The sequence below is a fragment of the Sturnira hondurensis genome, unplaced genomic scaffold (assembly GCF_014824575.4).
Source record: "Sturnira hondurensis isolate 20B ecotype Veracruz unplaced genomic scaffold, ASM1482457v3 Scaffold0008860, whole genome shotgun sequence".
Classification (NCBI taxonomy): Eukaryota; Metazoa; Chordata; class Mammalia; order Chiroptera; family Phyllostomidae; genus Sturnira; species Sturnira hondurensis.
This window is the reverse complement of record NW_028081491.1, coordinates 3,206,502-3,222,921: the sequence shown is the minus strand read 5'-3', so window position 1 is coordinate 3,222,921 and position 16,420 is coordinate 3,206,502. Positions and strand designations below refer to the sequence as shown.

The following is a 16,420-nucleotide window of genomic DNA, read 5'->3' as shown; positions in this document are numbered from 1 at the left end:
ATGATTTAACTTTGGGTGGTAGGCACACAATGCAATATACAGATCATGTATCATAGAAATCTACACTTGAAATCTATATAATCTTATTAACCAATGTCACCCCAATTGATTAAAAATGGAAGTATCAGAGAAAACATTTGCAAAATGTACATACGACAAAGGACAGATATCCAGGATTAATAATAAAAAGAAAAACAATGCAATAAAAAGAACAAAAAAAAAAGATTTGAATGGATACTTCATGAAGCAGGTATATGATATCTGTGAATGATCAAAAAGCACACAGAAAGTACTCAATTTTGCTAACCACTAGGAAAATGGAGATTAAAAACCACACGAAATACCACTAGATATCCATCACCAGAGATAAAATGAAAATTATCAGGGATAATGTAAAGCAGTAAGAACTCTCATATGTTGTTCATGGAAATAAAAAAAATGGTACAACCACTCTGCAAATGAGCCAGTCATTTCTTATAACTATACATAAAGTTACCTATTTACCTAGTTTACTAGGTTGAATAGCACTCCACTAAAACTCATGTCTACCTGGAACACATGAATGTGGCCTTATTTTGAAATTAAATCTTTGTAGGTACAATCAATATCAGATAAGGTATTACTGGATTAGGCTGAACCTTAATATAATGACTGGTATTCTTACAAGGAGGGGGGGATTTGGATACAGAGACACATAAAAAGAAGAAGACTGTGCAACCACAGAGTCAGAAATTGGAATGTGCAGTTCCAAGCCAACGGATGCCAAGAAATGCCAGCAACTACTGAAAGCTAGGAGAATGAACATATTCTCTCTCAGAAGTGCCAGAAAGAGGCAACCCTACCAACAGGTTGATTTTGGACCTCTGGTTTCTGAACTGTGAAAATATATTTCTGTTGTTTTAAGCCTTTCAATTTGTGGTAATTTGTTACATCAAGCCTAGGAAACCATTATATTCAGCATATACCTTAGGTATTACTCCAAAGGAAATAAAAACACACATTTAACAAACAAAAACCTAGCATAAGGATATTAATAGCAGCTTTTTCAAAATAATTACAAGCCACCAAGGTCTCTATCAAGGAACATATATAAACAGCTGGATGCTACTGGGCATTAAAAATAAACAGATTACTGATATGTATGTAACAACATGGACAAAACTTAAAATCTTTACATTAAGTGAAAGAAGCTGTCTACAAAGGAGTATGTATTTTATGATCCCATTTATGCAAAATTGTACAGCAGAGAAAGCTACTTTACAGTGAAGTAAAAATCAGATCAGTGGTAACTCTGAGGGACAAGGGTGGGAGTCTACTGGGATGTGCCACTAGGAAACCATCTGACAAGATGACAGTAACAATCTGTATTTTGATCAAGTTTGGGTTATGGAGGTACATGAGTTATCTGAAGTCGTGGACTAATACACTTGAGAATCACATTTTCTGTAAGTAAATTCCACTTAACAAGAAAAAATAACTCTAGGCAATTATATACATGCCCTATTACTTCTGGGGTCAACTACCTTTCATGAGGCCCACTTAGCTGAGATGAACTGCCAGGAACTGGCCCTCTTAAACAGCAATGTGTGGAGATGCTCAAACAGAAGCCCTGGACCTGAGTCATACGTCCCTACCTGCCAACCACCCCCATGAGCCAACACAGAATATCCTTTTCCTCTTAACACTTGTTCTATCACCTTTGCCAGAAGCATTTGATAGTCAGATCAGATTTTAACACACGCATTCCTACCAACCACAATGAGGGGTAGAGGTTGTTTGAAAAGAATGAGCAGATGCTAAGGACATGCCATGAAGACTGCAAAATGACAGCAGTAGCCACCCATGAACAGGGCCTCATACGCTCTTTACCTACCCACAGAGAGAACACCAGTCTCTTTTCCAAGGAGAGTAAAGCCTTGATACACTGGATTATCCAGGTATGCTCAGCTACCCAGTTCTCCCCAAGAGGAACTACTTGCACTAAACACGGCACTCTTACCAGTCAAGGAGATATTAACAGAAAATCTGTCAGAATGGCCAAAATAAAAAATAGTGCTAACACCAAATGCCAGCAAGAATACAAAGAAACTGGATCTTTCAAATACTTGCTAGTAGGAGTGTAAAGTGGTATAGGTGTTCTAGAAATATTCATGGCACATGTTTTTTACAAAACTAAACATGTATTTACCATGTGACACTACAACTGCACTCTTGGGCATTTATACCAGAAATTAAAACCTTATGTTCACATAAAAACCTGTACACAAATGTTTATAACTGTAAATCAGCCAAATGTCCTTCAGTGGGTGAAAGGTTTAACAAACTAGTACATTCGTACCACAGAATACTACTCAGCAATTAAAGGAAGGAAATATTGATACATGCAACAATTTGGATGAATCTAAAGAGAGTTAATGATGAATGAAAAAAACAGTCCCAAAGGTAACATGTAACATTCTTGAAATGACAATTATAGAGACAGAAAACAAGTTAGTGGTTGCCAGAGAAACAGAGGAAGGGAGAGTTGGCTGTGGGTATAAAAGTGTAGCACAAGGGATCATTTTGATAAAACTCTATCTTTAAATCTATTGGCAGTTACATGAATATAGATGGAAAATTTTCATAGAACTAATCAAATACACATATTAGTGAAGGTAAAACAAATCTGAATAAGGTCAGTGCATTATATCAACAGGAATACATGGCTGGTTTAACAAGAAAGAAATCAATGTAATTCACTAAATTAAAAAACTGATAATATAAAAACATGATCATCTCAAAAGATGCCACAAACACATTTTACAATAGTCCAAAATCCAGTCCCCATAAAAACTCTCATCAAAAAAGGTCTAGGAGAGTTTGTCAAGCTGATAAAGGGCAGCTATAAAACTTACACTGAGGAAGAAAGCATTCCTCATAACATAAGGAACAAGGAAAGGATGTCCACTCTTGCCATTTAAATATATCATTGCACTAGATAGTCTCACCTGTGCAAGGAGGCAAGAAAAAGAAATTATAGATATACTGAATTGAAAGAAAGAAGGAAACTATACTTATTCACAAATAACAAGATTGTCTAGGTCAAAAATCTTGTAGAATCTGCCCTTACAAAAGCTATAAGGACTAACAAATGAGTTTTGCATGTTTACCAGAGATAAGATCATCATACAGAAACTGTATTTCAGTGTACTATCAGCAAACAATTGAAAAGAGAAATTTTAAAAGTTTAATTTATTTAGCATCAAAATATGAAAAAGAGGGGTAATTCTGAAAAGAAGTTTCAAAACTATAAAACAATACTCACAGAAATTAAGTCCCATGAAAATGAAGTGATAGTCTGTGTTCTTGTATTAGATGACACAAGTAAATTCTCCACAAACTGACATAGATTCAACCCAATCCCAATCAAAATCCCAGCAGGCTTGTTTTGGTAAAAATTACCAAACAAATTCTGAAATCCATTTGGAAATGCAAAAACTCTCAAATAATGGGAGCAACTTGAGAAAAAAGAAAAAATGTTGGAGGACTGACACTAAATTCGACACTTCTTATAAAGCCACAATAATTAAGAATATGTGGTGTTGGCATCAAGATATACAAAGAAAGGAGTGGAAAAAATAGAATCCAGGTATACACCCATACACATAAAGTCAACTAATATGCCACAAAAGTGCATAAGCCCATCAGTTAAGAAAGGGTTGCCTTTCAGATAAATAGCGCCGAAAAAATGGGTATTTTGATGCAAAAAAAAAAATGTACTTAAATTCAGACCTGGTACCTAGCATAAAAATTTTAAATTTATTCAAAATATATTATAGACCTAAATGTAAAATAAAAGTTATAAAACTTTTTAAAAGAAAAATATATATCTGAAAATCTTTTAGAACTTACTTTAGGCAAGATTACTTAAATATATCACCAAAAGTGACGTTCATGAAAGAAAAAAATTGAAACTTGGACTTCCTGTTTGAAAGACACTATTAAGAAAATAAAACACAAGCTACAGAGTAAATATATGTAAATCAAATATCTGATAATGGACTTCTATACAAAATACATGAAGAACATTCAAAATTCAATAATAAAAAGAAACTAATTCATTAAATGGGTAAAAGATTTGAGAAGACATTTCATCAAAGAAAATATACAAATGGCAACTAAGCACATGAAAAGATCCTCATCATCATTCATTAGGAAAATGTCAAGTAAAACCACAGTCAGATGCCACTACTCCGCTTATGAGAACGTCATTAAAATAATACCAAGTGTTGACAAAGATCTGGAACTCTCATACACTACTGGTTGGAATGCGAAAGAGTGCAGCCACTTTGGAAAATAGTTTGTGCAGTTAGTAAGAAGTTAAACATATGATGTACTATAAATATCAACCATTCCAATCCCAAGAATTTGTCCCCCCCACCAAAAAAAAAAAAGCATATGTCCACACAAAGACTTGTCATGATTTATTCACACAGGCTTTATTTGTGTTTGTCAGAACTGGAGACTACCTGAAGTCATTCAATAGGAATAGTTAAATAAATTGTGATATCTATAAAATGAACTAAATGGCAATAAAAAGAAATGAACTACTGATCTCTACACAACATTATGGATGAAATTAGAAGTAATTATGTTGAGTGAAAGAATCCACTATGTATTCTATATGATTCAATTCGCATGGATTCCAGAAAATACAAACATCTATATTGATAAAAAGCAGATCAGTGGTTGCCTGGGTATGGGGAGGAGAGTGAGGACAGTGAGGCCCAAAGGAACTTTGGAGTGATAGGTACATTTGGTTTTTTGGATTGTGGTGACAGTTTGATGGCTGTACACATATCAGAATTTATCTAATTTTATACTTTCAATATATTTTGCTTATTATACTTTGATAACATACCTTATTATCCCTTAAGTACTATACCAAATAACATATTTTTCTATTATACTATAATTATACCTCATATAAAATTTATTTGATGAAACAGGCAAAAGCAGTGAATTTTCTGTAAAGTTCAATTCTCAATGTATACTTGTATTTAGAAGCACCGAAATAACAAAAATAAGAATATTGAAAATAAGTAAGGAAAAAAGATAAATCATGAAAAATTTTACCCTTACCTACCAACATTCACATAAAATTAATTCTAGTTGGATTAAAGACTTATAATGTTCCCAGAATTTATATAGAATGTGTACAAATCAATAACAGAAAGAACCATCCCAAATATAAAAGAAACACCTTGAATAGTTACATTACAGAAGAAGAAACACCAATGGCAAATCAACATAGGAAAAGATAATCATGCTACCTTGGAAAGTACACCCCTTCAGATATCAACACAGAACGAGTGCATGGGTGAAAAACTAGGTCTGACAATACCTTGTGCTGGTGAGGATGTGGAAGACACAGAGCTCTCATCACTGCTGCTGGAGTGCAAAGTGGCATTATAGCTTCAGAACACAATGTGGCACACCCTAATCAGTTGAGGCCACTCATGCCTATGAACAAGCCACTGTGCTCCTGGGTACTAGGCCTCTAGAGAAACTTTTATGATATATTGCAACATTACTTAATAGCTAAAAATTAGCAATAACTGAAATCTCCAAAAGAAGGAGGTTGATACTTAAAGTATATTAAAATGGAAATATTCATATAATGGAATCATATAACAGCTTTAAAAAGTATAAAGTAAACCTGTACATTGTAACATGAATCTCACAGAAAGTTGGTAAAAAAGGCATATTCCAGAAGGATATGTACATTATGATACTATGTACAAAGAAGTTTGCAAACATGCAAAACAAACACTCTACATCAGCCATTTTGAGCCTTTTTCATATCATGGCGCACATAAACTAATCACTAAAATTCTGTGGCATACCAAAAATATATGTTTTGCTGATCTGACACAAAAAGTAGATATAATTTTTATTCAGTCACACTACACAACTGTTGTTGTGTTGGCTGTTGTCATTTTTTCATTTGACAATGTGAGGGGAAAGAGGTCAGTGCTCCTCACTAAACAGTCATGTAAGGCATGTTTTAAAAACTCTTGCAGCACAGTGGTTGAAAATTGCTGCTATATATGGCTGAAGAACCATCAAATGGATAAAAGGGATGAAGGTAGTCATGGCAATACTAATGCAGAAACTGGATTCTCAGGGCAGAGTGGAAGAGCAAAATACAACCAGAAAGGGTACAGGGCTGTTGTGTGGATTTACAGCATTTTATACGATATTGGGAAGGCACACTGGCACTCACTGCATAATTACACTGTATTGTAATTTTTAAAAATCCACCATAAATAAAAAATAAAGTTATGAACATTTATGGGTTAAAACTGATACACAAAAATGTTAACAAGTTAAGAACAGAAACTGGACAGAGTCTAGCACAGCAGACGATTTAGGTTCAGAAGGCAAACTGCCATGTTGAACATCAAATCCCCCAAGAAAAATGCAAGAATAGGGAGATCCTAGACATGCTGGATGAAAACACCAAGTGAGTGGAGCAGGGTTCTCTCATGGAGGACGGCAGTGTGTCAGGGAGGCCCTCTCTAGGGTGAGCAGGATGGCATGTAAGGCCTGGAGAAGAGCTCCACCCACCCAGGACTTCATAGCTGCTTCTCCTTTATCACCTGCCGAGTGCCTCACTGGCCTGTCTCCTTGTCTGCCTGGTGCTTCCCACTCACCTGGACAAAGGTCCAGAAGACATTCGCTCTCCTCTCTGCAGGGATCATCCCCTTGCTCCAGTTGTGTGATGAGTTTTGGTTTAGAAAAGGCAATTCCTACATACAGGAAAAGAAACCAAAGTTACATTGGGGTTAGTGGATTAAAAGGCTATCACAGGACTCAGAGTCAGTTGGGGAATGCAATAACCCAGAAGAGGGCAAAGGTTCTCTGAAGGCTAACAAAGAATGACTAAGGAAAGGGGTAATCCTGAACTTGAAGGCAGTGCACTGATTCTAAATTGTGCTTGAGTGAATACAAATATTTCCCCATTTTAAACACAATCTCTTGAAAGAAAGGGCTGGGGCTTGAAAGAGGCCTGGGAATACAATGATGGATGAAATGAAATGCAGCAAGATACCACATACACACACATAAATAACTTCAGTATTTTTAAATCTATACAATCCAGACATTCTGGGGGTACAGAGAAAGTATTTTTCTCTCTCAGCCAAAAGCATGGCAGCTACTACATAAATCTTGAAATGCCCACAGGCAGAGTCCAAGACCTTGCAAGGGCTGTCCTTACCCAATGACACCAAGTGGCTGTAGTTCTCCAAGATTACATCCCGATACAGGGTCTTCTGGGAAGGACTCAGTAGTTTCCACTCCTTCTCGGTGAAAGTCACAGCTACATCTCTGAAGGCCATTAATGCCTGTAACAGAAACATCCCTGCTCACCCAAGAGCCAGCCACATCCAGCAATAAGATGGCAGCAAAGAGGCTGGCATGGGGCACCTAGATGAGCTCCATAGATCCTACCTTTAACCTGAACCCTGAAGCCATGTGTTCAACGCTATAAATCCCTTGCCCATATTACTGGTAAGTCTATTTAGGAGTTCATTTTTTTCTTTTGTTGATCTCTATGTTATGGCACTATGAAAAAAACAGTTTTGATGACTGCAGCTACGTAGTAGGCCTTGAAATTAGCTAGACTGATTCCTCTGACTGTATCCTTCATTTTAAAGATATTTTAGCTATTCTAGGACATGTGCTTTTCCCTATAAATTGTAGAATAATCTTCTTAATAGCAATCAAAAATTGCTGATTTTGGGAAGATTTGCATTAAACACGAATACCAATTAGGAAAGAACTGACATCTTTACTATGTTAACTCTTTAAATCCATAAACTCAAAGAACACGGGATAGAAAACCATTTGAAAAAGCAATGAGGGAAAACTTTCCTAATTTGATGAGAGAAAAACTCACACAAATCCAGGAGTCACAGAGAGTCCCAATCAAGAGGATCCAAAGAGGTCCACTTCAAGACACATCATCATTTAAATGACAAAACTTCAAGACAAAGAGAGAATCTTAAAGGCAGCAAGGGAGAAACAGGAAGTAACATACAAGAGACCCCAATAAGGTTAGCTACTGACTTCTCAATGGAAACATTCCAAGCAAGAAAAGAATGGCAAGAAATATTCCAAGTAATGAGAAACAGAGGCATGCAACCAAGGTGATTTTACCCAGAAAGGCTCTCAATCAAGATAGAAGGCCAAATAAAGAGCTTCCAAGACAAAAGAAGTCTAAAAGAATATGCCTCCACCAAACCAGCTCTGTAAGAGATGCTAAAAGAACTGCTTTACGAAAAAAAAAAAAAGAACTGCTTTAGGGAAAGGAAGGAAAAGAGAGAGACAGAGACAAACATAAGTACAAAAATGGCAATGAATAAGTACCTATCAATAATAACCTTAAACATAAATGGATTAAATGCTCCAATCAAAAGACATAGAATAGCTGAATGGATAAGAATGCATGACTCACACATATGCTGCCTACAAGAGACCCACTTCAGGACAAAAGACCTACACAGACTGAAAGTGAAGGGCTGGAAACAAATTTTCCAAGCAAACTGCCAGGAAAAAAAAAAGCCTGGGTAGCAATACTCATATCAGACAAAATAGACTTCAAAAAAAGGGCCATAAAAAGAGATCCAGTAGGTCACTTCATAATACTCAAGGGAAGAGTCCACCAGGAAGACATTAACATCATAAATATATATGCACCCAACACAGGAGCACCCAAATATATAAAGAAAATCTTAGAGGACTTCAAGAAAGCTATTGACAGCAACACACTAATAGTAGGGGATTTCAACACCCCACTGTCAAAAATGGATACATCTTTCAAAAAAATCAACAAAAATATTGTGGCATTGAAAAACGCCCTAGATGAAATGGACTTAGCTGATATATATAGAGAGTCCTTCATCCCAAAGAAGCTAAATACGCATTCTTTTCAAATGCACATGGAACATTTTCAAAGAGAGACCACATGATAGGACACAAAACAAGCCACAGCAAATTTAAGAAAATTGAAATCATAACAAGCATTTTCTCAGACCACAAGGGACTGAAACTGGAAATCAGCTGCAAGGGAAAAGACCCAAAGTACCCAAAATCATGGAGATTGAATGGCATGTTATTAAATAACAAATGGGTCAAGAATGAAATTAGAGAAGAAATCAAAAAGTTTCTGGAAACTAAGGAAAATGAACTCACAACAACCCAAAACTTATGGGACACGGAGAAGGCAGTCCTGAGAGGGAAGTTCACAGCAATTCAGGCCTACCTAAAAAATATAGAAACATTTTGAACAAACAACCAAACCTTATGCCTACAAGAACTCAAGGAACAACAACACAGACAGCCCAGAGAGAGAGGAAGATGGCGACAGAGTAGCACGGAGGGAACCCAGCTCCCGTGCATCTGGTAGAAAATCCAGGTGGATCTACCGAAGAACATCATAATCAACCAACAATTTCCCAACAGAGACCAGAGAGTGTGACAGAGGAACCAGACAGCTGCAGGTAGGTGAGGACTCCAGAAGGCGAGTAAGGGCAAAAGCGGCTGCGTGCACAGCCTTCTTGGCAGCGGACTCTGTCCCACGGCGTGTGCAAGGCAGGTGACCTCCGGCGGTGCAGTGCGTGAGTACAGACGAGAAGCGGCAGGCAATCTGGGTCGGCACCATCAGTGGGAAACAGAGTCCTCATGTGAATCCAGGGCTGGGGCGCCTGTGGCAGAGGGAACTCCAGAGGCCCAGCACCCTGTGGGCCGGCAACAGATTCCGTGGGAGTTGTGGGCCTGCTACAGGGTCCGAGGGAGAGAACTGACTCCCCCACTCCCCATCTAGGCAGGCAGGTTAATACTGGGCAGAGACCTGTGGACTTAGGTTAACGTAAAGGGTGGCAAGGGTGGAGGGCCCTATTCAACTGCAGACTCTGTGGTCGCCAGCCCACCAGCCCACCAGCACGCCAGCCCGGGGGATTTAAGAAGGACACTGTCATTGTCGGTCTTTTGGGATTGGGCTGGGCTGTGAGGCAGGCTTTGTGGAGAAGTCTCTATTGGAAAGTGAACTGAGGTGCTCTGCAATAGTAGCTTGCCTCGCTACCCAACCACCCAGCAGCCATCCAGGGGAGGGGTGGGAACACCTGGGTCCCACCATGGGACTGAGAAGGACAGTGCCAGATAGAGAAGGACCTAGGCAGCCACCCAGGGGTATGGGCGCCCACAATCCAATCCAGTAGCCTGGCTAGCGCACGTGCCCTGCATACCTGCCCTCAGAGAGGCCCGGCCGGCCACAACCAGAAAAACTGATTTGGACAGTTTGAAACCAACAAAGAAAGGATGTGTGTGTGTGTGTGTGTGTGTTTCCCTTCCCTTTTTTTCTCTCTCAACTTCTTTTCTAAGTAATCTTATACTTTTAAACTGCATTGTCGCTCTATCTTTCAATACTCTGTCCCTCATTTCTTTTTCTTTTAGTCCAGTTTTAGTCCTTCCATTCTTCCCAAATTTTCCGCTTATTCCTCCTTTCTCCTGACTTTTGTGTGTGTGTTGGATTGTTTGTTTGTGTGTTCCTTAGTTTTCTTTTAGGTGTATTATTATTTTTTTGCATTATTCTCAATTCTTTTTTTTATTTTAAGAATATCTTTGTATTCGTCCTCTTTCTGTACAGGTTTCTTAGTCCTGGCTGGTTATATTATACTACCTAACAGGTTCCCACTGCTCTTCCACAGTGTATTGCTAAATTTATATACTTCACTTGCTTTCCTTTGGCATACTACCCAAGCTCTATAACCCCCATTTAGACAGATCGAATAGAGTCGATCACGTGAATGTTGCTCTAATATTATTGTAAATAAGAGTTGTTCTATAAAATGGTAATAATTCATAACACATCTCTTGGACCTGAGACCACCTTACAGGTTCCTGAATTCTATTACTCTATTTCCTCGCACACTACACCTAGTTACTAACCTGTACTCTCATCTTACCTCAAAATCTGACCACCCACAACCACACTGCTTTCTAGATACAACTCATAAGACTCCCCTTCCCAACAAGAGACTTAACTTATGTCCATCCTTTCTTAAAAGTCCCAAGCTGGGTCGAAGAGCACAGTTAACTCTATACATAGCCTAAAGATTGCCTATTTCTTCTCTACCGACTGTGACTGTAAATAATATAAAATAATCTTCTGCTATCATAAACTGTTTTGCTTCTCCATCCAACTAATCACACACACACAATAAAGAAGGGAGTAGGTGGAAGCGGAGAACATGAAGATACCTGCAAGAGACTGCACCAATAAATTTCACAGGCATCCTACGACAGAAGTTCACACCATAAAACCAGGGAACCAGAATAGATCAATTTAAGAAGCTGAGGCCAACAAGAAGAGTATCACAAACAATGGGAAGACAAAAAAACAATCCCCAAATGAAAGAAAAGGAGGAAGTCTCAGAAAGAATGTTAGATGAAATAGAGGTAAGTGAACTATCAGATATGGAATTCAAAGCACTGGTTAACAGGAAATTCAAAGAGCTTACAACTAGCTACCAGAAACTACAGGGGAGCTACAATGAACTCTCTGCAAACTATACCAACATGAAAAAGGAAATAGAAAACATTAATAAAGGCCAAGAGGAAATAAACAATACAATTTTGGAAGTGAAGAACACAGTAGAAGGTATGAAGAGTAGGATCGATGAGGTGGAAGATCGCAAAAGTGAGATCGAAGACAGGGTAGAAAGAATTTCCGAGATGGACCAACTAATGGAAAAGAGACTCAGTAAAAATGAGGAGGGTTTAAGAGAAATGCGAGACAATATGAAATGTAATAATATCCAAATAATAGGAATACCAGAAGGAGAGGAAGAAGAACAAGGGATAGAAAAGCTACTTGAAAGAGAAATAACGGAAAATTTTCCTAAGTTGAGGGGAGATAAAATCACACGAATACAGGAATCGCAGAGAGTACCAATCTGGTGGAACTCAAAGAGGCCTACTGCTAGATGCATCATCATTAAAATGGCAAAACTCCAAGACAAAGACAGAATCCTAAAGGCAGCAAGGGAGAAAAAGGAAGTAACATACAAGGGAGTCCCAAGAAGGTAGGATACTGACTTCTCAATGGAAACATTCCAGGCAAGAAGAGAATGGCAAGAAATATTCCAAGTAATGAGAAACAGAGGCCTACAACCAAGGCAACTGTACCCGACAAGGCTCTCAATCAAGATAGAAGGCCAAATAAAGAGCTTCCAAGATAAAAGAAGTCTAAAAGAATATGCCTCCACCAAACCAGCTCTACAAGAATTGCTAAAGAGGCTGCTTTAAGGAAAGGAAGGAAAAGAGAGAGACAGAGAGGAACACAGGTACATAAATGGCAAGGAATAAGTGCCTTTCAATACTAACTTTAAACATAAATGGATTAAATGCTCCAATTAAAAGACATAGATTAGCTGAATGGATAAGAAAGCACAACCCACATATATGCTGACTACAAGAGACCCACCTCAGGTCAAAAGACCACCACAGACTAAAAGTGAAAGGATGGAAACAAATTTTCCAAGCAAATGGACAAGAAAAAAGAGCCGGACTAGCAATTCTAATATCAGTCAAAATAGACTTCAAAAAAAGGGCCATAAGGAGAGACCCAGAAGGTCACTTCATATAACTCAAGGGAAGAATCCACCAAGAAGACATTAACATCGTAAATATATATGCACCCAACACAGGAGCACACAAATATATAAAGAAAATCCTAGAGGACCTCAAGAAAGAGATTGACAGCAACACAATTATAGTAGGGGATGTTAACACCCCACTGTCAAAAATGGACAGATCTTCCAAACAAAATATCAACAAAGATATTGCAGTATTAAACAACACTCTAGATGAAATTGACCTAATTGATATATATAGAGCCCTTCATCCCAAAGAAGCTTAATACACCTTTTCAAATGCACATGGAACATTTTCCAAGATAGACCACGTGATAGGACACAAAATGAGCCTCAACAAATTTAGGAAAAGAGAAATTATACCAAGCATTTTCTCTGACCACAAGGGACTGAAATTGGAAACTAATGCCACAGCAAAAAACAAAAAACAAAAAAAAATGGAGAGTGTATGGTATGCTATTAAACAACAAGTGGCTCAAGATTGAAATTAGGGAAGAAATCAAAAAGTTTCCGGAAACAAATGAAAATGAGCTTACAGCAACCCAAAACTTATGGGACACGGCCAAGGCAGTCCTGAGAGGGAAGTTCATAGCAATACAGGCTTACCTAAAGAAAATAGAAACATTTCAAACAAACAACCTAACCCGAAGCCTCCAAGAACTCAAGGAACAACAACAAAGACAGCACAGAGCAAGTAGAAGGAAGGAAATAACCAAGATCAGAGCAGAATTAAATGACATAGAGACTAAAAGCACAATTATAAGGATCAATGAATCCAAGAGTTGCTTTTTGAAAAGATAAACAAAATAGACAAACCTTTAAGTAGACTCATTAAGAAAAGAAGAGAGAGGACCCAAATAAACACAATCAGAAATGAAAGAGGAGAGATTACAACTGATACCACAGAAATAGAAGGGATTGTAAGGAATTACTATGAAGAACTGTATGCCAAGAAATTTGAAAACCTAGGTGAAATGGACAAATTTCTAGAAAAATATAATCTTCCAAAACTCAATGAAGAAGAAGTAGAAAGCCTGAACAGACCAATAACAGCAAATGAAATTGAAGCAGTAATCAAAAAACTCCCATCACACAAAAGCCCCGGACCAGATGGTTTCACAGGAGAATTCTACAAAGCGTTTAAGGAAGAGCTAACCCCTATTCTTCACAGACTATTCCAAAAAATCCAAAATGATGGGAAACTCCCCAACTCTTTTTATGAAGCCAGCATCACCCTAATTCCAAAGCCACATAGAGACACAACAAAGAAAGAAAACTTCAGGCCAATATCGCAGATGAACATAGACGCTAAAATCCTCAACAAAATATTGGCAAATCGCATCCAACAATACATCAAGAAGATCATACACCATGACCAAGTGGGATTCTTCCCTGGGATGCAAGGATGGTTCAATATTGGTAAATCAGTAAATTTAATACATCACATAAACAAAAGCAAAGACAAAAACCACATGGTCATATCAATAGATGCGGAAAAAGCTTTTGATAAGGTACAACACCCATTTATGATAAAGGTACTTAGCAAAGTGGGAATAGAGGGAGCATTCTTCAATATAATAAAGGCCATATATGAGAGACCTACAGCCAATATCATACTCCATGGGCAAAAACTAAAAGCTTTCCCACTAAGATCAGGAACAAGACAAGGTTGTCCACTTTCATCACTTTTATTTAATATAGTATTGGAAGTTTTAGCCTCAGCAATCAGACAAGAAGAGGAAATAAAGGGCATCCAAATTGGAAAGCAGGAAACAAAACTGTCATTGTTTGAAGATGACATGATAGTGTACATGGAGAATGCTATAGACTCTACAAAAAAACTGCTCAACCTAATAAACGAATTTGGCAAAACAAGGGGATACAAAGTCAATATCCAGAAATCAAAGGCATTTTTGTATGCTAACAATGAATCAGCAGAAGCAGAAATCAAGAAAAAATTCCATTCGATATAGCAAAAACAAAAATAAAATATCTGGGAATAAATCTAACCAAGGAGGTAAAAGACCTGTATGCAGAGAACTTCACAACACTGAAGAAAGAAATCAAGGAAGACACAAGTAAATGGAAACACATACTGTGTTCATGGATTGGAAGAATTAACATCATCAAAATGTCCATACTACTCAAAGCAATTTACAGATTCAATGCAATGCCTATTAAAGTACCAATGGCATATTTCACAGACATAGAACAAACACTTCAAAAATGTATATGGAACCATAAAAGACCCCGAATAGCAGCTGCAATTTTGAGAAAGAAGAACAAAGTAGGAGGGATCACAATACCTGATATCAAACTGTGTTACAAGGCCACTGTAATCAAAACAGCCTGGTACTGGCATAAAAACAGGCACATAGACCAATGGAACAGAACAGAGAGCCTAGAAATAAACCCAAATCTCTATAGTCAATTAATATTCAACAAAGGGGGCAGTAACTTAAAATGGAGTAAAGATAGCCTCTTCAACAAATGGTGTTGGGAGAACTGGACAGCTATGTGCAAAAAAATGAAACTTGAGCACCAACTTACACCATACACAAAAATAAGTTCAAGGTGATAAAAGACTTAAATATAAGCCGTGACACCATTAAAGTCTTAGAGGAGAACATTGGTAGGAAAATCTCAGATATTTCACAGAGCAACATTTTCACTGATATGTCCCCTACAACAAGGGACATAAAGAAAATAATAAACAAATGGGATCTCATCAAAATAAAAAGCTTCTGTATGGCTAAAGAAAACAATACTAAGATAAAAAGAGAACCATCTGTATGGGAAAACATATTTGCCAATGATAACTCAGACAAAGGCTTAATCTCCAAAATATACAAAGAACTTATACGATTCCACTCTAAGAAGACAAGGAACCCAATTAAAAAATGGGAAAAGGACTTGAAGAGTCAATTCTCCAAGAAGGACATACAGAGGATCCAGAGACACGTGGAAAGATGCTCAATATCACTAGCTATCAGAGAGATGCGAATTGAAACCACAATGAGATACCACTTTACACTGCTGAGAATGGCCATCACAAACAAAGCAACAAACAACAAATGTTGGAGAGGTTGTGAGGAAAAGGGAACACTAGTTCACTGTTGGTGGGATTGCAGACTGGTACAACCACTATGGAACACAGTATGGAATTTTCTAAGAAAACTAAAAATGAATCTGCCTTTTGACCTAGCAATTCCACTCTTGGGAGAATAGCCTAAGAATCCTGAAACACCAGTCCAAAAGAACCTATGCACCCCAATGTTCATAGCAGCACAATTTACAATAACCAAGAGATGGAAGCAACCTAGGTGCCCATCAGTAAATGAATGCATCAAAAAAGTATGGTACATTTATGCAATAGAATTCTATGCAGCAGAAAGAAAAAAGGAGCTCCTACCCTTTGCAACAGCATAGCTGGAACAGGAAAGAATTACACTGAGTGAAATAAGCCAGGCATTGAAAGACAAATACCATATGATCTCACCTTTAACAGGAAGCTAAACAACAAAACAAAGAAGCAAAATACAAGCAAAGACACAGAAGTACAGAACAGGCTGACAGGGACCATAAGGGAGAGGGTATAGAATTTTAGGGGAAAAGGGGAAGGATTCACAGGAACAAGTATAAAGGACACATGAACAAAAACAAATGGGAGGGAGGTGGGAAGCACGGGGGTGGGGGATGGGCTGGGATGGGAGTAAAAGGAA

General features: G+C 37.8%; 1 protein-coding gene across 4 annotated transcripts in view; it reads right to left on the bottom strand.

Moving 5' to 3' along the window:
- The window catches only part of ZNF169 (zinc finger protein 169), a 73,296-nt gene that overhangs the window by 30,769 nt on the left and 26,107 nt on the right, over positions 1–16,420 (bottom strand). For 2 of the 4 annotated variants that reach the window (XM_037056222.1, XM_037056223.1), the window contains exons 3-4: positions 7,262–7,388; positions 6,696–6,791 (exon numbers count right to left, since the gene is read on the bottom strand). In XM_037056222.1, coding sequence (XP_036912117.1) covers positions 6,696–6,791; positions 7,262–7,388 — 223 coding nt within the window. The remainder of the gene's footprint in view (positions 1–6,695; positions 6,792–7,261; positions 7,389–16,420) is intronic. The other 2 variants (XM_037056224.1, XM_037056225.1) reach the window with 1 other exon arrangement.